Source organism: Oreochromis aureus, linkage group 10 (genome assembly GCF_013358895.1).
Source record: "Oreochromis aureus strain Israel breed Guangdong linkage group 10, ZZ_aureus, whole genome shotgun sequence".
In the NCBI taxonomy this organism is placed as follows: Eukaryota; Metazoa; Chordata; class Actinopteri; order Cichliformes; family Cichlidae; genus Oreochromis; species Oreochromis aureus.
In genome coordinates, this window is record NC_052951.1 from 20,740,872 (window position 1) to 20,762,887 (window position 22,016).

The window sequence follows — 22,016 nt, forward strand, 5'->3', positions numbered from 1 at the left end:
GTTTTATCAATGACATGAAGTGGTAGTGAATTTTGCTGGGACCGGGCCATTAAGAAGCACCATAAAACTAACAAGAGGATTATAGATGTATCCTTCAAGCAAAGGCTATACAAAAGGGACAAATCACATCAGTCAAGCTGAAACAAGTCCAGTGTTTATATTTTCAGAAAATAATTATGTACATAATTAGTATTATTTAAAAAAAATACAGTTCAAATAAGCAAAAGCAGCAAACACCAAGTTAAAGCACTGCCACGAAAGACGCTAAAGCCTAACTGAACTAATCCATTAATAACTTCTGATGCTACAGTGTAGCCAGCGGTGGGTGGATTTCAAATCAATTTAAAGTGATGAAATGTTATTTAGTATTGCGTATCAGTGAACATGCTTCATTTGGATGGTCGAGCGCTCACTGTCAAATGATTCAATGCTCCCACTGTGGGTGCTGAATACTGTGAAAATTAATCTTCACTTAGTGTACAAGCTAATCTTGGATTTACTGCTACTACAAGGATTTGATTCAAATATTCTTGCAATAAATTCATTTCTTCACTTGATAGCAGAGTATCAGCATCTGTCTGTCCAAAGCAGTACCACCATTCAGACTAAAATACTGACTAAAATGATGTTTAACATTGACAGTTTCGATTTTTAATGTTTACATGGTCACAGTCTGCTGCGGATGTCTAAATAAGCTGCCAGCAACTCAGATAATTACACTACATCAGTCAGAGATGAGCTCTCAGCTCATTTACAGTTGAGTGGCAGTGTTTTTGTGAACACTCTGCACACTTCACACACTTTTCTGGCTTATTTTTACAACGTAGACAATGTTGGACTGGGCAGTTTTAAAACAAGGCAGTTCAAAATACATTTCCATATTCTCAATGAACCCCCTCAAATTTCATATTCACAAATATGCTCAGGTGAAAACTCCACATTATTCTTTTTACAGGTAGTACCCAACACTGAGCATAGTTTCTCATTGCAGGTGGAAATAAAGCTACAGTCATATGTAGGGTGTAAGTTACCCATGCACAGCAGCAAGCAATCAATCAATATGGTAAAGCTTGTCAGTGATAATGGTTTTAGCTCTAAAAGACTATGATGGATGGAAAAGCTACTGAATCAAATGAAAAAAAAAAAGCATAGCAGAGAATATAACTTTCATTAAAAACTATTTTATCACCATAAATAACAGCAACCTAGTCCTAGTGTAGTTTTCAGGAGACTCTTCATAAAAGAGTGAATCACCCTGCAACTGAAACTTTCACCAATGCTTTTTTTCAATAAAATACAGGAAATATTTAAACTTGTACCACCAGGAGAGGATCTGTCCGTATCAGTGTTCCTGGACTCCAAAGTACACAGTGGCAAGGATGTACGATTTAGACCTAATTTAATCTGGTTGTTCAAAGTGCACTGACAGAGGTTTCTTGTTCCGTTAATTACCAAAATTGTGATCAGAGATTACAGGAGAAGGACTTTGAGGTCGAGGCCTTTGGTGTCCTGTTAAGACCCAGGGCAAAATTTTGTGTATTGCATTTGGTCTTCCACACTTTGGGGTGGCACCACAAGATGATGAATTGATTCACTTTATCATATACTGTGTCAATAATAACGACTAAAAATGTTCTAGTTTGCTAAAACTGTTGGCAGATTGTTTATCTCCACTTTAAACTCCCAAACTAATTTTAAACAATGTTTTTTTGCCTCTGCCTTTCCTGCTACGACACGTCATTAAAGGGACCGATTATTCTCATTTCCTGCTCCATATGTTTTATTCTTGGAATCTACTTAAGCAGCTTGGCATGATTCAAAGTTCAGAATAATCATTTATCTCATACTAATTACACTAACAGTGCAGTTTCCTGTTCCATCCCTTTAAGCTAGCTCATTTCTCATTTGCACATCATAAACATCATAAAACATCATATCCATTCTCACTGATGTCATAAAGAGCCGAGAGTAGAAGGAACTGTATGAAACCAAGCATTTGGAGCTATTTGAAGCCTTATCTTTTAGCTTACAAGGATTACTCTGGCCATGCTTAATATGAGTAGTACTGCTGTAACAGGTAATTATTTAAGGAGAGAGAAAAGTAAAGCATAATAGGTCCCTTTTAATTAAGCTAACTGTAAACAAGGGTATGCAGTAATTTTTTCCCACACTATGAGCACTGAGTGTCAAATTGTCTAGAGCAAGTATGAAAGCTGAAACCTGGAAAACTAAAATGCCATATTTTCATTTTTTTCTTCTTTTTTTTAATTTTTTATCACGTAAACAAAGCTGACAGACATTCAGTGTTCACTTTGGCTGCTAAGAGGCGGCGACGACATAACCAGGGCATTTCTGCATGACAGTTAGCTTAGCTGTTTGGCACAAGAACAGTAATGATATGTTGGTAGACATGATATTTCATAAGAAAATAGAAATTATACAGCTTGACGTCTAGAACAAAAGTCCACTCTGAACATATAAATAAAAGCCCCTGTTTAAAGTCTTCAGTCCAAAATATTCTGATGTATTGCTGCCGGAGAAGGCAGAGCAAAGGATGGCTTGTATGTGCTTTCCACTGTTAAAGTCTTCTGAGGTTCTTTCTGGAGTTCACAGTCTTCAGAGGTGAAACTCTCACAGCAGTTTGAGGAGTAAAGTCTGTGGCTGATGTTGTGCTTCATTTTGATTGACAAGCAGATTCAGATGCCCATTTTTTCAGGAAGTTGATGGAATATATAAGTCTGTGTGTGTCTGTACACATGGAAGGATATTCAGGCAAAGAGTGAGCAACAAACAGGCACACTTCTTCATTCATCCTCTGTCCTGATTGGCTCTCAGCACGTCTCTCCCAGAATCCTATGTAAGTCCTCGGGTAGGACGCGGCCTTCTTCGCCACGACTTATATTCTTCACTATCCTGCAGTTATACACAACACCAATGCGCAAAATCTTTTTAAACATTTCAACATTTGAAAATGGTTGAATTCAAGATTTCTGAAGAATGTGGCCAGTCTTACCACATTCCTGATGAATCCTCATGCAGCAGCTGGATGACATCACCACAGTTAAAGATGATGTCATCAGAGCTGGCCATGGTGCTCTCTACCATCACTCTGTACCTGCCTGCCACCTGGAACAGAGTAAAAAAATTAAAAACTTAGGGAACAGTGTATTCAACCCTTTGCCACATGAATGAATAGACAAGACACATACATATTTACTCATTAAGGAACTCATAAACCACCACAGGCCGCAAAGAGCATCGTCGCACAAAGTATCAGTGTATAATAGATGGTACGTCAGTCACAGTGTCCTTCATAGTCATATTGGATGGGGGAAAAATATCAAGAAGGCAGGTCTTGTCTAATATCAGTCTCCAGTAGGAGGTAATGAAAAGAGGAAGAAGAGGAAGAAGAGGAATGAACTGCCAGAAAAGAAAGTTGGAGGATCTTTGTTAAAAACAAAGACATAAGACTTATAGCTCTTATCCTAATGATATTTTGAATTCTGGTGTAAGAAAATGACAGGCTGGATGCCACCACCCATTTGAGGGAGGTCTACTAGGTTCAGGTAGGACCTTCCACCTGCTGTAGCTGCACAGCTTTATGTTCATAATTTTCCCTTAAAGAAGCGGTAGGCTTCATGCAAATGCAAAGAAACAAACAAAAAATAAGAGCTAGAATTTTAAAAGCTTTAGTAAGTCCCTCCCATCAGGCAAGCACATTTAAACTGCTTTTAGTAGTCAATGTTCTCTGCATAACCACATCTCAGTTTCTGTGTGAACTCTGTGCATATCTCAGGACTCATGTGACAGTAACAAAATCTCACCAGTGGGGCAGGCTGATCCTCCTCCTCCTCCTCTGAGTCTGATAAAGCGGAGAGGTCTGTAGCACCCCAGTCCTCCAGGCCCTCACAGATTGCCACTGAGTGAGCATTCGCAGGCCAACCTACAGATGAAAGACAGCTAAAAGAAGTGAAGTGAAACTGCAGAATTTTTCTGTTTCTTTGTTTTGTAAATGAGAAAATTGAACAGTTAAATGTTAGTAATGAAATACTCATGGTAAAAAAGAAAGGTCAATAAGGTCATTTCCAAACAATCTAAAGTCCATCATTCTACACTAAGAAAGGTTATCCACAAGTGGAAAACATTCAAGACAGATGCTAATCTTCCCAGGGGTGGACATCCTAGAAAATGTTCACTAAAGTCAGACCATGCAATGCTGAGAGAAGCTGCAGAATACCCATGTTAAATGTTAAAGTTCATGACAGTGCAATTAGAAAAAGGGGAAAACAGGGGTCAGAGGGCCCGGTGGCGCCAGTGCTCGGCAGCCTCGTCTCTGTCAGTGCGCCCCAGGGCGGCTGTGGCTACAATGTAGCTTGCCATCGCTAGTGTGTGAATGTGTGTGTGGATGGGTGGATGACTGAACGTGTAAAGCGCTTTGGAGTCCTTAGGGACTATGTAAAGTGCTATACAAACACAGGCCATTTACCATTTACCAAAACCTCTTATCTCTAAAAAGATGGTAGGGCATGGTAAAAAATCAAATACAGCATATCAGCACAAACACCTCAAATTGTGGTTTCAGGGTTAAGGTTACAATTAGGTTATGGTTAGGTTTAGGGTTAAATATTATTTTTCTTATTGTTCAGGTAAGTGGCCAGGGAAAGCTCCTGTTGATTTGATGTCCTCACTAAGGTGTAAAAACAAGTGTGTGTGTGTGTTTGTACTCCATTTGTCCAACTCACTGCGTCGAGGTGAATGAACCACAGGATCCGAATGGGCGGGGCTAGTGTGTAGCGACTCCTCCCCTCTCGGAATGTGGGAGTGGCTTGTTGTAGAGGAGCTGTGAGGAACAGGGAGACACGCTGAGCAGCCTCCCACCGGCGCGCTGCCCCACGACACACACATCTCTGATGCACTAAACCACATCACAATGGGAACAAGACCAACGAGCACAACAAACAAAACAAACAACAACAACAACAACGACATCCACGGTGTCACAAAACGAGCTGTTACCTCAAACACAGTCTGTAAATTAACACAACATCCCACTCAGGTTACAGTCACATATATTTCAGCGCCTGATTTCAAAAGATGTTCGAGGTTATCACATGAAAATCATTTATATCAGAGATCGCTGCAATATATGGAAATATTATTTCTACAATATTCTACACAAACACACATAACAGGCCCTGATTAAAGGGCATTTGCAAATAATTTCCATGTGTGCTTCAACCTGCTTTATGTAGTAGACGGGTGAAGCTTGTCCCATTTAATACAATAACTAGAAAGAACATTAAGGCAGTACAATAATAATTGTCTGAATGCTTTAAGCCTTCCCATCTGCTAAATAAAGCAAACACTGCAATTACTTACAAATACTGTTAGGCCTACACAATTGTTAGATCCACATATCATTCAAAGAGTGGCAATCCTTACAGTATTTCATCATCCATACTGTATATTAGTAAGAATCAAAAAGTGCTTCAAGACAATGTCTGATCGGGGTTTTACCATGCTCAAATTCTTAAAAGAAATCGCTGGTATCATTTAATGTATGTCAACAACTCCCATGATAAGACCAACACTAACAATGGGTCGTGGTCCTATTTGAGTTTTGTGTTTAAACATTTTAGTCTGAGTTTCTGTTTGTTTTTTGTTTTTTTTATCATTCTAGTGCTTAAAGTTTGTTGTACTTTTTAAAACTCTTTAATCCTCATTCCTGTGGTACGATGACTTTTAGTTTTTTAATTTTACAGAATATTCTGCGTACGACTTTTCACCCTCAGTCTAGATCCAGGTAAGGAAATCCTGGATGCAATCACAGAACTGGAGCTAGGGTCCCCTCCTCAGTTCAGAGATGATCTTTCCCTTTTCAGGTAAATGTCCTGCTTGACTGCCCATTCAAACCAGCGTTCCTCCCTGTCCAGGATGTGTACATTCTTATCACTAAAACAGGGGCCACTGGTTGGTAGGTGTAAATAGAGTTTTTACCACATGATGCAGCTCTTCTGCTTAGTCAGTTTTCCCCGAAGTATAAATGACAGCGATCCTCCTGGCACTTAACAGTGTACACTATATTACTCTGTTTTTACCGGGGGATAGGATCCTTGGTGTGAACCAATTTTGGGTGCAAGTCTTCTGGGCTTGAAAGCCACAGAGACGTGTTTTGCAAAAAATGCATCAGCAAGACTAAAGAAATCACTCTGATGTGAGATGAAATGCTTCTCCGACTGAAAACGCAGCAGTGCTCACTTTTCTCATTCATGTTGTTTAGTCAAACTCTTCCTCCTTCTGTGTTTAGCATTTGTCTTTTGGGTACTTCCCGATGGTGATGCTGAGCTTGCGTCATAAGGACTCGGTTTGCTTTATGGTTCTTCCTATTTTACCCTGGTACCTTTTGTTTCTCTTTTCAACTTGTGAATTTTGAAATCAGCCATTAAAGCTTGTGTGTAAATTAGTTTTGCATCCTACATTTTGGCCCTCAAATCTACTATCTCATCTGTCTCTGTCAATACCTTCTAACACCCTTTATAATCTCCTGGTTCCCTATTAAAGATTTCTATAAATGCTCACAAATATGGATTTTAATTTTACATCAAATGTTTAATAGTTCTTCATAGCTGGGCACTTTATTTATTTTTTTATTTTTTGCATTATAAATAATGCAACTAATGTAACCTAGTGCCAGTGATTACAGTAAAGAAAGAGCACTGCAACAGTATGTGTCATTGATATGTTTAAAAAGGTTTCATGAACAGTGGAGGTCCAAGCAAAACCTGGCTGAGACTACAAATAACAACATTAGTTTTGATCTCTTCGTGGAAGCTGCTGACAAAGAGAAAACATACCAGTGTTGATAAATTTCCCATAAACTGTATCTCCATGATCTTGCACATTGTGACACACACAAGGCTCAGCCATTACTTGACCTTACAACATGCTAGCATGCCACCTGTAAACATAAAACTGTCATCTCCAAAACAACTCCACAAACAAACACCCGCAAACTCCAACACACTGCAAAGCTCCATCACTGACAATACTTTGAATAGCTTGCAATCATCAAAGCAACAAGTACAAGATGTTCAAAAGAAAACCCCTCTAAAAGTAGTCTTATAACTACCACACACTTACAGTTACCTCTTCTAGCACATCCTATCACTTTAATGGTCACCACGGGATCAAGAATGTATCTGACAGAGTCACTTAAAAGAATGTGTTTAAAAGAATGTAATGCACAGCCTCCCTGTTACAGTCAATAGCACTTTAAAGCATCTAATCAGGGACTGTTGCAGTGAGGTGAATATGCATGAATATGAAGAGGAATCAAAGCCCAGCAGCACAGAAAGAAACTGTAGCAGGCCTAAATTAAGTGAATGGCACTGTCCATGGTGCTGAAAACCAGCAGCTTTAAATATCAGAGCTGAAGACAATGTTGTGCCATCTGCAGGATTTGGCAGTTCAGCCATGAATGCCAGATCTCGCGGGTAATGACAAAGATGCTGATACATTCACATACGGAGCCACTGCGCACATGCACACTGACTCAGTAACATCAATAAACTGTAAAAAGATTATTATGAGAATTATGATTGTGGCAATGGCGGATATCCTGACTTGTAGGCGGGTGTTATGTGATCGGGAAGTCATTCCAGAAATTGGATTTAAGGGTCAAAACACAATCTTTTTCTTCCCAGAATTTATCAGGTTTTAAAAGAATAGAATGGAGTTATCAGACATGGGCTGACCTGTTCTCACCACACATGAAACATCATAACAAGCTTCTGTGATGCTGTATGGGGATGAGGGAATTTTGAAATTCTATCCACAGAGTTACTCATACAACCCAGATTCCAAAAAGTTGGGACACTGTGTAAAATGTACACAATGATTTTCAAATCTTATACCCCCCTGAAGAAGACATAATCTGGATGGGCGTATATGTTTCTCTATAAGCAGTATATACGTTTCAGCACTGATAGTGCCTTTCCAGATGTGCAAGCCGTCAATTCCTTAGGCACTAATGCGCTCCCATACCATCAGAGCTACAGGCTCTGATGGTCTGAGCACTGATAACAAGCCAGACGGTCTCTCTTGTTTAGTCGGCAGGACATGGCGTCCATGTTTTCCAAACAGAATTTCAAATTTTGATTAATTTTACCACAGAATGGTTTTCCAGTTTTAAACGAGCTTTCACTGATATGGCTTATTTTAGAGCTTTAACCTGTATTTGTGGATGGCACAGTTAACGGTGATTGATTTCCGGAAGTGTTATTGAACAGCGCCACCTGAGGGCCCAGAGATCAAAGGCATTCAATACTGACTTTTGGCTTTGTCCCCTGAGCACACAGAGTTTTCTCCAGATTTTGAATCATTTGATGATATAATGTACTGTAGATGATGAGATATTCGATCTTCACAATTTTAAGTTGAAGAACATTATTCTGAAATTTGTTTCACAATTTGCAGACAGACTTTTGTGCAGATTGGTGAACCTCTGCCCATCTTTACGCGTGAGAAACTCTACCTCTCTAAAGTGCTGTTTTTATACCCAAAACTGTTACTGACCTGTTAACCTGATTAGTTGTAAAACATTCCTCCAGCTTTATAGAGACGTGTTGCCACCATGAATCTTAAAATGAGTTAATATTTTTCATGAACCAGTAAAATGCCTCAGCTTGTACATTTGATATGTTTGCATTTTACACAGCGTCCCAACTTTTTAAAAAAGCTATTGAAAAAAACGGAATCTTTTTGGTTTGTGTGACCTGAATAAAAACTGCATTTCATGATTCTTATGTAAATGTTTTTGCACATCCCTACATCATGTGAGGTCATGCAGAGAGAATCACCTGTCAGAGAGAGGGTTGTCTGAAAGCAGAAGAGAAGCTTCATCTAAGAAAATGAGATGACATAGAGGAATGAGTTAGATGTAGAAGGAATAAAAATCCAAAAACAACAGAGTAAAGGAAATTACACTGCTAGGAAGGACTTTAAGGTTTCAACAAAAACCACAAAGCACTTATAAAAAAAAAACACGACTGAACACAAGTCATATAAATGAAATCGGGCTTTTAAAAAGGGAAAAAGAACAGGTCACAAAGCAACATCAACATTAATTGAAACCTTGTAGTTTTTGCTGGTTGTTGAGAATTTTTCGAATCTCCATCAGCCAGGCAACTTTGACCTCCACCGTGGGAGCCTAATAGAAACACAGAGTGAATATAACACACTACAAGACACTGAAAAGTCTTTGCAGTTACACTTAAAATAGAAAAAAGAGCATCACATACCTGAACTATGTACACCACTTCTCTGCTGCTATACCAGATTTCAAATTTCTTCACATCTCCTTTCACATTTTCCGTGATTCCCACTGCACTCATCTACAGACAGAGAGAAAAACTGTGAATTGGAAACATAAAGTGTTTGAGTTGCCTGATAATGTGAGAGAGTTTTTAGTGTCATTACTCTGAGGCAAGATTTGAAGCTGTAGAAGGGCGTCCTGTCGTGGTTGTCCTCGTCTCTGCGCTTGCAGAAGAGCAGGGCGTGCTCGTAGAGGAAGAGGTGCCTCTGCATGGGTTTGAATCTGGCCAGCTCTTTCATTCGCACCGCTGCCCTTTTATGGCTGATCCACACGCTAAAGCTGCCTTGCATCACGACACGGCCCAGCTGGCTGAGATCACCCTGTGTCAAGGAGACAGACAGATGGATACACTCAAGACTCAAATCTGCAGCTTGCCAGCAAAGTAATATACTGAAGGTTTTTCCACACGCACAATCTATTCTTATCACAACCAGTAAGAAAGATTTTGTGCTTTGCTCTAATAAGATTAAGTGTGATGATAGGTCATAAATCTGCCAACCAGTAATGTGATTGTGTGTCTGCTGTTTTATTTGTTGATTTGACTGGCTGGTACCTGATATCCGGTGATGGCTATTTGATGCATGGAGTCGTTGACAGACTTCAATAGCTCCAGCATGGAGTCCAGAGCCTCCTGGAGTTCACAGCGGTATCGCTCCTCTGTGCAGTGCTTTAAAAGCTCCTGAACAAGGACAGGCACACAGCATGACATGTCAGTGGATCTTACTTTATCTAATCTGGTCTGCCTTGATGTCTGTCCACTTAAATGGCTTTATGCACATGTAAATCATTGTCAGCCTGTCTGTGACTCTGCAAATTGAATAAATGGATCCAACCTGTTGCTGTCGATTAGTCTCTGTGCCTTTTAAAATTGTGCGTCTCCACAAAAGTCATTTTTATTTGTCTGCATCTCTGTTTCTGTTGAAATAACCTTCTTATCTGTTTGTCTCTCTGTGCCAGCGTCACTTTGTCCATGCGTCAATTCAGACAAAAGCAATTACTGCACGGATGGCTTGTCCACATGAGATATTACTACTATTAAAAAAGCACAGCAAAAAAAATAATTACCGCTAATAGAAAGAAAAAACACAGAGGTCAGGACAAGAACCGCAGGCTCACAGAGCTCAGTCTTCTATCAACATTCTCTTGTAGCTCAAAGTTCAACGCACAGACATTTTCAATTATGAAACATGTTTGTTTTCCTGACCTACTTTGCTGTAGCCAATAACATTAGCAGCACTTTTTTTTCTGGTGATGAGTTGATACAATTTGCGCTGTATGAGGGTGCAGTTAAATTTTTACACAATAACATAGTGGATGAAAGCAAATATTAACATTTTCACCACCAGAGTATTTATTTGAGCTTCTGAGTGACTCATGAATCAGTAATCATTCAAGATCTCCCTGAATATTTTTGTTCTATGAATACAGATGCATACTGTAAATCATGAGAAAGTTAGGATTTTTTTACATAATCGCATGTTGTAAAAACATTGATTGCTGTAATATTTTGTGACTGGCAGGGGTCGTGCTAAGTTGACAGTAAAAAAAAAAAAACAGAAAATAGTGAAAATAGTGAAAGTTCACGTATTGCATGTATTGTTCATTTGTAACACAATATCTGATTTTAAGCTTTAGTAGCATACTGATCTTCATTAGGTATATGAAAGTTTTTGTTATCAGCAGTTGTAATTAGAGCTAACCCATACACAGACCGATAGCCATACCGATATTTGATGAACATCAGTATTATAAAAATTTGCTATTATGATATTTATCCAGACACACAAAACGTGAACAGATTTCTCTGACATTTGTCATATGTATTGATTTACTCGTAACACGGTTTAAATGTGTTCCGGCGTCTCTTCTTTATAAATGTCAATAGCAACAGATCAGCAAATATCTAATATCGAAAATATCGGCAAGCCGATAAGTTTTTTGGGCTAGTAATGAAATTATAAGTCAAAATTTACATTTCTTTATTATACATTGGCAACAGACTCAGAATTATTAATTTCAGTGAGTGGACTGCATTATTAATAAGTTTTTATAGCTCAAATGTAAAAACCTTGAGCAGCAGCTGGTACTTGGTGAGGCGTTGGACTGGTTTCAAGAGGTAAGAGTCCAGACCTAACTTGTGATCAAGCTTCTTCTGGCACTCCTGCAGAAAGAAAGAACAGGACAGGGATGGAGAGATCAAAATACATTCTGAACAAATACGGTACCATAAGTACAAAAAGTGAAAGTGAGTGCGTCATGTTAAACGTGCGCAACTACCTGAAAGAACGGCGAATCAGCACACTGTCTCCAGAGCAACACAGATCGAGGCTTGTTTTGGCAGTAACGCTCGTACACCTGGAACTTCTCCTTCTGCTCACACACAAATGTGCACTTAAACATGTTGTGTTATATCACATCATGTAAAGTCCTCGTGTTTTTCATCATGTCTTCCCTCACCCTTTTCAGAAAGCAAGCCCCCACGCTCTCTGGTGTCTCCAGGCAACTCTGCAGATCTTGGAGGAAGATCCTGTAAGGAGAAACCAAGAGGAACATAAAAGGAAATTGGATCAGCATGAAAAGACAGAAAGGGACAGGAACAGCTTGTGAGCTCTGTGTGTTTGTGTGTGCGGCTTGCCTGCTGTGGAACTGGTAAATCTCTGGCATGTTGCCGAACAGAACGTCCTTCTGGCTGCGCAAAGCTACAGGAAGAAGATTAGCCATGGAGGGGTCCTCCATTTCTGCCCTGTAACCCTGATAATTGCAGAGGCGAGAGGTAGTCAAGGGTGAGGAGAGATGGTAAGGCAAGCCAAAGAAAAGGAGAAAGGTTTAAATAAAATATCGAGAAATACAAAATGACAAAACAAGTCTGGAAACCCTGTCATCTGATGACCACTCCGTGGATACTCTGGCCAAGACTTGTTCTTCTGTGCCCTGGTTAATGTTGACGTTGATGAAGACAAACTAGAAAAGCTAACAAACAACTAAATCATAACCAGGTAATAGCCAGTGGTTTCAAGATTGCCCAAGACTTTAAGATATTCCCTCCTCATGCTGTCAGTGTTACCCAGACTAAAAATGAAATCTAGAAAGCCCCTGTACCTAAAATACTGCCCCTTACTATTCTTTACACTGATATGTATATCTATAAAAATGATGAAATATCCAACAAACAAAACAATACCATCAAATGATTTAAACTCACCAGAAGGACGGAGAGCAGTTCATCCACATAGATCCTCTCTGTAGCTATCAGTTCCTTCATAATATGGCTAAAAAGAGTGAACGTAAACATAAACAGACACAAAAACAATATAAAACTGCTGTGTAAGCTCTGACACTCGCACAGGAAGAAGCTAAAAGGCTCCTAAATGGATCACACACATAAACCTAAAAAAACTACAGGGAGTGCAGAATTATTAGGCAAATGAGTATTTTGTCCACATCATCCTCTTCATGCATGTTGTCTTACTCCAAGCTGTATAGGCTCGAAAGCCTACTACCAATTAAGCATATTAGGTGATGTGCATCTCTGTAATGAGAAGGGGTGTGGTCTAATGACATCAACACCCTATATCAGGTGTGCATAATTATTAGGCAACTTCCTTTCCTTTGGCAAAATGGGTCAAAAGAAGGACTTGACAGGCTCAGAAAAGTCAAAAATAGTGAGATATCTTGCAGAGGGATGCAGCAGTCTTAAAATTGCAAAGCTTCTGAAGCGTGATCATCGAAAAAATCAAGCGTTTCATTCAAAATAGTCAACAGGGTTGCAAGAAGCGTGTGGAAAACCAAGGCGCAAAATAACTGCCCATGAACTGAGAAAAGTCAAGCGTGCAGCTGCCAAGATGCCACTTGCCACCAGTTTGGCCATATTTCAGAGCTGCAACATCACTGGAGTGCCCAAAAGCACAAGGTGTGCAATACTCAGAGACATGGCCAAGGTAAGAAAGGCTGAAAGACGACCACCACTGAACAAGACACACAAGCTGAAACGTCAAGACTGGGCCAAGAAATATCTCAAGACTGATTTTTCTAAGGTTTTATGGACTGATGAAATGAGAGTGAGTCTTGATGGACCAGATGGATGGGCCCGTGGCTGGATTGGTAAAGGGCAGAGAGCTCCAGTCCCACTCAGACGCCAGCAAGGTGGAGGTGGAGTACTGGTTTGGGCTGGTATCATCAAAGATGAGCTTGTGGGGCCTTTTCGGGTTGAGGATGGAGTCAAGCTCAACTCCCAGTTCTACTGCCAGTTTCTGGAAGACCCCTTCTTCAAGCAGTGGTACAGGAAGAAGTCTCTGCATCCTTCAAGAAAAAACATGATTTTCATGCAGGACAATGCTCCATCACACGCGTCCAAGTACTCCACAGCGTGGCTGGCAAGAAAGGGTATAAAAGAAGAAAAACTAATGACATGGCCTCCTTGTTCACCTGATCTGAACCCCATTGAGAACCTGTGGTCCATCATCAAATGTGAGATTTACAAGGAGGGAAAACAGTACACCTCTCTGAACAGTGTCTGGGAGGCTGTGGTTGCTGCTGCACGCAATGTTGATGGTGAACAGATCAAAACACTGACAGAATCCATGGATGGCAGGCTTTTGAGTGTCCTTGCAAAGAAAGGTGGCTATATTGGTCGCTGATTTGTTTTTGTTTTGTTTTTGAATGTCAGAAATGTATATTTGTGAATGTGGAGATGTTATATTGGTTTCACTGGTAAAATAAATAATTGAAATGGGTATATATTTGTTTTTGTTGTTGCCTAATAATTATGCACAGTAATAGTCACCTGCACACACAGATATCCCCTAAAATAGCTAAAACTAAAAACAAACTAAAACTACTTCCAAAACATTCAGCTTTGATATTACTGAGTTTTTGGGTTCATTGAGAACATGGTTGTTGTTCAATAATAAAATTATTCCTCAAAATACAACTTGCCTAATAATTCTGCACTCCCTATAGCAACATTAGAGTCACAATTAACATTTAAGACTATGTACCGTGTGACCTGCTCTGGGCTGTCCTCTGCCTCTGAATCAGTTTCAGGGTTGGATCCATATAGACAGCTGCGGTTGCCTTGGTAATCATGCATCACCTCGATCTGACGAAACACATACAAACCACGTCAACTTAAACTTTCCATGGAAAAGTGAGTAAAAATACGCGTTTTAAACACATGTAATAAACAGAGAGTCTGCAGATCTTTTGCCAAAGTTGCCCTTTCTCAGACACACTCCTGCTACTGGAAATATTTTTCTGGTGCATGCTGGGAGATTAAAAATTGTTTAATATTGCATTCCCATTGGGTAATGTCTACAAAGTTCAAGTCTGCTGTGCATGTATAAAAATATATTTAAAAAGCAAATGAAAGCAAACACACCAAAGTTTTCTCCTGCAGTGAAAGAGTAAACACACACACACACACACACACACACACACGTATTGTATGTACATATATATAGACACACACACCTTGCGTTGGCTGTTGTTCCTCCTTGCAGCCCTCTTGCCGGGAAGCAGATCAAAGGAGAACTTGGAGTTCAAAACATTAAAGTCTACACCTGTGGAGGATATCGCACATATAAGGAAGAACTAAAAGGAAATGCTGGCAAAAGAGCAACAGCTCAAGACCTTTAGAGCACAGTCAAGACCAAAGCTTGGTTAAACTGTTGAATGCAAGAGGGACATGGAGGTAAGATAGGGAGATAACTGTGCCCAAGTAACATCCTACTCAACAACAGACATGAACCTCTTCAATAGCTCAAAATATCTCCTGTGCTTTATCATACTTTCTACTGCAAAACAGGAAGAAACCCCATTAGGATTGAATTGTTGAGAATGTGTTAAGAAGAGTGCAATGGAACAGGGTCTACCATGTTTGGGGGAGAAAAGGGGTGACTTGCAACGCTGGAAAGTCTGGTCCGGTTCTGGCCGAGGGGCCACCAGCTGTATGGGTCGGACCTGCACGTCCGCCAGCTTCCTCAGACACTGCTCCCTGTTTCTGATCATGCACTGCATTGAGTTCAGCTTCTCTGTCACCATGGAAACCTGGGACTGGACAGACACAGAGCTACTGTAGTAAACAACAGTGGTGTAAAATATATGTGTGTTTGTGTCAGCAGTTTCAGGTTACCTGCAGCTGCGGGGTGAGTATGGCTTGAAACTCAAAGCTGAGAGTATCCTGGCTGTTTTTCATGGCTGATGGCGCCCTCTCCTGGTGGCAGCTGAGGTACTGCAATGCTTCCTGAGCTCCTTCTCTGGTTTGGAACTTGTCCACCATCTGGCTGGCCAGCAGATAGGCGCCCTCGTCACACCAGCGAAGAGCCTGCTCACAAAAGACTGCTAAATACAAGACCGATTCCATGGCAACACTTTGTGCTACAAGAAAGGTGAATGATTGCTAACAGAGCAAATATTTGCTTCAGTCAACAACTGACTTGCAGATGAGAGATTTTTCTTTGTCAAATTTTTCTCAAGGACAGAAGAGCCTAGAGATTTATAGATTTATAGACAACTATAAATAGAGGCATATTTGTGATTTGGGGCTGTATAAATAAAAATGACCTGATTTTCATTAATAGCAAGAGGAAGATTCACAAGTAGATCATTCAGTCAAAAATGCACAATCATCAGTGTATTAATTTTGCTGTTTTAATTTAAGTTTGTATGCACACATCTTTGCATTTCTGCACATGTGAGAGTGGCCTGTGAACATTTTTACCTCCTCAAGGCGGCCCAGCAGGTCTCGTGTTCGAGTGAGCGAGGCCCTCTTGGTGCGTATGGCGATGGTGATGACATCACAGTGATGTCGGAGCTCATTGCAGCGCTGGATGATGAGCGCCAGGGCGTAGTGGTGGTTTGCAGCCAACTGGTGACCGTGTAGAATCAACACCTGGGCACGAGCCATCTCCTCCTGATTCAAGCAGAGACAGAGGTTTGAGGTTTTAATGACAAAAAGCTCAGACAAGAACGAACCTGAACAACATGCAAACTCCATCAGTATAAATTATAAGAAAAGCCTGCCAAAAGCCATAAGGGTGTTATGTTGGCTTTGTTATGTTTTGGTTAGTTTTGTTGTGCGTCTAGTTTCTCCCTCCTCCTGTGTTCTCCTGTCTTTGTCAGACTTGGTGTTAGTTTTCATATCTTAATGTTAATTATTTAGTTTTTAGCTGTTTAACTCTGAAGGTTATTTCCATCATATAATCGTCTCCCCAAACCCTCATAGTTTCTACCTGCTGTGGACTGTTTCCACCTGTGTCTCATCATTCTCACCTATATATAGTTATGCTTTTCCCTCTTGTCCTTGTCAAACCATCTATTGCACTCCTGTCTTTCTAATCCTCATTTTTTCATGGTGGTGTCTATTTTTGGTCTTTGCAACAGAAATATAAAAGGATTGCATTTTCTTGATTTGTTTGTGTCTGGGTCCTGCATACGGGTCCTCTCGACACCACGCTATGTGTGGACGAGTAATTAAAATCCCACTTTGACCCACTCTGTGTGCGGAGGTCTCTTGCTACTAGTTTTCTGCTAGCAGAATGCCTTTGCAAGTGCTTGGAGAGATATGACGTCATATTTGCTGGAGTTCATAGTTGTTTTTGGCCAGAACACAAATTGCACTTTACCAACACAATATTGAGAGTTCTCATGATGGTTTGAAGTAAGTGCATATAGCTGAAGTTTAGAAGAATCTGTGGAATGCTAGGTTGTGCACCAAAGCGAATTGGTTTTGATAGCCAGCGGCCAGAATAGACATCATGGGTATATAACCCAGTTACAGATATCACTGAAATGACTTCGCCTGCTGCTCTCCCTGCCTCAGGCTTCCTATGTGTCCACATGGAAGGGAAGGTAGATTTGTCTGGTATTGTGTGTTTGCTTGTGAGGGTGATTGCTGCTGCTCTCGCTGCCTGCAGGCATTAAATATATGAGCATTGAGAATATGAGCTTTCCACATATTCTCCTTCAGCAGATTACTGCTGAAGGAGAATAAATCCTATTTTGGATAAACAGATATACATTTTGGCCCACTTGCTTAATTTCTTCAAGTCACATGTGAGATGTTAATTGTGTGTGTGCATGTGTGTCACCTGAGCACGTTTGTCCAGTGTATCCAGGTCTTTAAGTAACTGTTCTGTCTGAACCACTGTGTGCCCCAAAGAGGGAATCTCCTTCTCCTGGGCAGAGAGCCGCTCCAGGACCTCCTCCATCTACACACACGATACCAAATACAAAACAGTGTGACTGAGATCATGAACTGCTACGACTCGTGAAAAGACATCGGCACCACTTATCACACCTGCTGGAAACTACTTTCATAGTGTAGCAGCTGGAGGTACTGCTGCAGCTTCAGGTGGTGTTTCTCAAAGAAGCCATCAAATGCCTCCTCCATGTCTCCGAGCTGTGCCAGGAGCCTAAAACACACACGCCGCATGATACAACTGTCTACTAAAAGAACGATTTAATAACATTAAAAAAGGGTATTAAACTCAGAGCGTGTCTTTCATACTCAAGCTGAGCTTCACTTATCCTCTGATGGTTTACCTTTTAACAGTGTCCATGTCTGCTTGTATTTCCCTCTCCTCCTCTGCATCTCTTTTAGAAGCTTTGACAGTTTCCAGGTTTGACAGCAGGAGGCGTCCTTCTTTCAGCACACTCCTGATATCATCCTAGATCAGTACAAAATTGATGCAAAAAAAGAGAGAGAGAGAATGATTAAGTACAGAAAGTGACAGATACAGTGTGGATGAGCAGAGAGAGGCAGGAAATGATTGGGAGTAAAACACCACCTTCATCTGTCGGTATCGGTGTGTGTGGGAGTGCAGCAAGAATTCGATGGCGTTAGCTTCATCAGGAAGTTCGGTGTCTGACAGCTCTGATCCGAACCTCTGGAGCAGCTGAGCAATCTCTTTAACTGTCACTGCAAACGTCTCAATGGACTGCAGGATTACACATTTTCACCCAAACCAAAAAAAAGAAGAAAAAATCACAGAAATAAATTATTTGTATTTCAGTTTTTTGATGGTTCTCAAAATTAGGCATATAAATATGTGGAAAAACTAAGCACACCTAATGATTCAGGAGCTTGTGGAACAACCTTTAGCAGCAATAACTTGAAGTTTTTTGTATGACTTTATCAACTCCCACATTTTGGTCCACTCTTTGTCACAACGATTGAGGTTTGCAGGAATTTGTTTTTGCACAGCTCTCTTAAGGTCACAACACAGCATTTTAATTAAGTTGAAGTGTGGGCTTTGACTGGGCCATTGCAACACGTTCATTCTTTTCTTTTTTAGCCATTCTGTTGTAGATTTGTTGCTGTTCTCGGGATCATTGTCTTGTTGCATGACCTATTTATTTATTTTTGGGATAAATGGCCTCACACTTGACTTCAAGGTGCCTGGGTCCTGTAGCTCCAAATTTCACATGCTAACTGGAGCCCATAGAGTCTGAGATATAGCTCTTGGGTTTATTAAAGATTCTCTGAGCATTGCAATGTCTGATCTTGGGGTGAATTTGCTAAGACTCATCTCCTGGGAAGAGGATAGCATAGTGTTTACAACCACTTAAATGCTCCTTTTATAAGAGTTGGTTACACTTGCCAATTATCAATTAATCAAGTGCATTTGTTTAGTGGTACGCGGATTGTACTTAACCTTTTAACTCCAAAGGAAGCGCTAAACGTGTACTTAGTTTTTCACATGACTGCATATGAAAACCTGTTTCACGTGAGTATATAATACAAAAGAATTAAACATAAAGTAAAAGATCAAAAATGAAGGCTTAGAATATTTATAAAGACACATTTTTACATTCCCAGAACAGGCTATCATGGCCTGTTAAATTTAGCAGCATAGATAGTTGTCCTGGATACTAACAGAATTAGCATGACAGAAAACATGCCTAGATAAAGTGGATTATCTAGTATCTGAAGTGCGTACTGTGCGGAGGACGACCCAGTCGCTTTGGCAGAACTGCACTTTTGCAGTGAAGTCTGTTGTCAAGTGATTTTCATCAATGTAGCGCAGCAGGTCGCCAACTGAACGCAGCATCACCACCTAGAAAACACAAACACGAGGCATCTGGCTGTTACCTGGCCAGTGTTGCACTGCAGCTGGCATTTTAAAAGGTGACAAAATTAAATATACATGCACAGGAGTGCTCTAGTTTTTAACCCCTTCTCTCACCGGCATCTTTAACAGAAAGTCATCCTGACTGAAGCGAAAGCCCAGGTCGGTGCTCGATGATGGACTTGGGGCAGAGCTTAACAAACTGCTGGGGTTGAGCACCAGGATCAAATGTAGATTGCCTGGAAATGAGGTCTGAAAGAAGAAACGATATCATTACCTCACTTTATCAGTCATTTAAAGAAATGATTGGTATGTTAAATGTTTGTGAAATAAAGATAAGCATTTAGCTTATTATTTAGCACAAGCAATATTTTTCCCATGTTTTTCATGCTCCCCCTGCAGTGGTTATGTGTCCTGCTAAAGGGGCTCACCCCACAGATTGACAACCCCAGAATTAAAGAAAAAATGTGCTGCAACATGTCCAAATGCAATATCTAATATGTGAAAAGGCCCTCTTCGTGTACAAGCACAGCAGTCAATTTCTGGTAGCTACTTGAGAGGGGCCAATGTAATTAACTACTACTAGGTGGACTAATTGGTTTCTAATGAAGTCTAAAGCAGTCTTATTCAGAAATGTGAACAAACTCTAATTCTTGGGACAGAAAAAACAACAGTGTAACAATGTGGTAACCAGAGTTTTAAGGATTTATTCCTGCATTATCTGAGGACTGCAGTGTGAGAGGGATGAGAAAAGTCAGACGAGTCATTCAGAGTCACTGACAGCTGGATGTTGTTTGTCATGGAGTCTAGCAAAGCTCAACACAGCCTCAGCATCCCTCTGTGTCAATCCGGGGAGTCTTTCAGCCTCTGCAGCACTTCAGAAGGTCTTACGGTCAGCTCCTCTGGCTCACTCTGCTCTATGGTCACTCTTCTCTCTTTTTCACATCACCTGTCCACATCTCTCCTCTCACACCACAGACTGTAAACAGTATCCACTGTACAAACCCAAAGAATGCCACACCTTCTGTTGCCACTGAAGTATTACTTTTTCCACATGTTACAGGGTTAGTCATCAAGCATGTTTACTCTTTCTTCATAAGCCTGCCAGTGTTTCCAGTTATCCAGTTTCCCTCTCCTGTGTGCAGGCTCAGATAAAATGAGGCTGAGGAATTAATAAAAATGGAGAAGACTTCTATATATAATGTAAGTCTCTTTCAAATCTGAGAAACCTGGAGGGAAGCCTATCTGTGTCTCATGATGCATTATTTTCAGTTGCTCATCTACTGATGTGTGCAGTGTAATCTAATACACAAGCAAAACCTCAAGGATGCCTCATTGGGTTTTTTTTTTAAAGCGCATTAAAAGCCATCAAGTCTGTTATCAGCTATAGCTGTGGAGCTTTTTTGGACACCAAATACACAGACTGATACTCTGCGCACACTACAAATGTCCCAGGTAAATAATCACCCAACTGCACACAGTCCCTCTTGATATTTACTAATACAGCAGCCATGATGGAGGTAACTTGATAGCTGCAGACTTGTAGGCACATCTGCACCAAACAACTGCACAGAGATTTGTGTGAGTACTTTAAATACACAGGTTTCAAAATGTGTTACATAAAGCTGCACAACTTGATCCCTCTGTGTGTGCAGACTGCAGAGCCAGAGCTGATACAGCCTCTTGTTGTTCTGCACCTGCAGTTACAGCCCAAACATTTGTCATTGGCCTGTCCTGGTCCCCGACACAGGCTCTTTAACACTGAACTGCCGTCCAACTGCGACCCCTTTTCTTAACCGGGAGGCGTGTTAAATATGTAATGCGGTGCGAACACATCCCAGCGTCTGTGTCGCAAAACCTAACAGTCTTAAGAAAAGCTCGTCTATCTTTCCGCTGCAGCATCCTCATTCTCGCCACCCCGTTTAAAGCCTCCCACCTCCCGGCGGATCTTACCGCGGCCCGGCGCAGACGGGGGAACCCCCGTAGCGGGTTGGACTCGGCCATGGCTTTTTAGCGCTTCCTTGTTCTGCCCTGTCCTCACTGGTACGCGGAAAGTCCGCAGCGGGACGTGGTGTACTGCAGCCGCAGAGATGGCACGGTAACCTCCACTGCAGTGTCCGGATAGGCAGAGCGGCGCGCTGAGTGCGCACCTCAGCAGATGCACTTCTGCTCTGGACCAGGATGGTGGGGTGTGCTTCACCTGACGTCAAAGCCAAAGGAAGTTGGCCGCTTTACACTTACACAAGCCTACATTATCATCATCATTCCTGTGACCAGACGAAATAAGGATCAAATCACTCGGCTTGCTGTTATCAAGGAATATTTGGCAAAGGCGGAGACTGACGAACTCTGCGCAATAATATTATATTTGTATTATCATTTATTAACTTTAAATCTCACATCGCTGACACTGATCGTTAGTCATAAGATACCGGAAGATTATCTATGAAACAGGTGTACAAAAAATAAATAAATAAATAAAATTGAAAGCTGTATGGAAATATGCCACTGGACCCGCTAGATGGCGCTTGAAACTCAGTATACGATGAGTCACCTGCGGATCACCCTTTGGCATC

The 22,016-nt window shown here is 40.9% G+C and overlaps 1 protein-coding gene across 1 annotated transcript; it reads right to left on the bottom strand.

Moving 5' to 3' along the window:
• Nucleotides 1-132: 132 nt before the first annotated feature.
• LOC116319715 (proto-oncogene DBL) lies at nucleotides 133-21,720 on the bottom strand. Its single transcript, XM_039618166.1, has 27 exons — nucleotides 21,394-21,720; nucleotides 19,558-19,692; nucleotides 19,312-19,428; nucleotides 18,160-18,309; nucleotides 17,915-18,039; nucleotides 17,670-17,784; nucleotides 17,461-17,580; nucleotides 16,092-16,283; nucleotides 15,504-15,695; nucleotides 15,244-15,424; nucleotides 14,843-14,931; nucleotides 14,371-14,471; nucleotides 12,576-12,642; nucleotides 12,278-12,334; nucleotides 12,009-12,124; nucleotides 11,831-11,900; nucleotides 11,651-11,743; nucleotides 11,442-11,534; nucleotides 9,927-10,052; nucleotides 9,478-9,693; nucleotides 9,300-9,392; nucleotides 9,133-9,208; nucleotides 8,859-8,901; nucleotides 4,743-4,915; nucleotides 3,825-3,943; nucleotides 3,014-3,126; nucleotides 133-2,913 (listed from the first exon to the last, which is right to left on the bottom strand). Exons 1-27 carry the CDS (start codon nucleotides 21,442-21,444, stop codon nucleotides 2,832-2,834), a joined length of 3,105 nt encoding a protein of 1,034 aa, XP_039474100.1. The 5' UTR covers nucleotides 21,445-21,720; the 3' UTR covers nucleotides 133-2,831.
• Between the last annotated feature and the right edge of the window lie 296 nt (nucleotides 21,721-22,016).

Excerpts from the sequence above, each read along its gene's own strand:
- LOC116319715 (XM_039618166.1), bottom strand. The coding sequence starts at position 21,444 with ATGGCCGAGTCCAACCCGCTACGGGGGTTCCCCCGTCTGCGCCGGGCC. Across the intron at positions 19,429-19,557 it reads ACTTTCTGTTAAAGATGCCG|GTGGTGATGCTGCGTTCAGT; the intron begins GTGAGAGAAGGG and ends TGTGTTTTCTAG. Across the intron at positions 14,932-15,243 it reads CCTTTTCTCCCCCAAACATG|GTGTAGACTTTAATGTTTTG; the intron begins GTAGACCCTGTT and ends TATCCTCCACAG.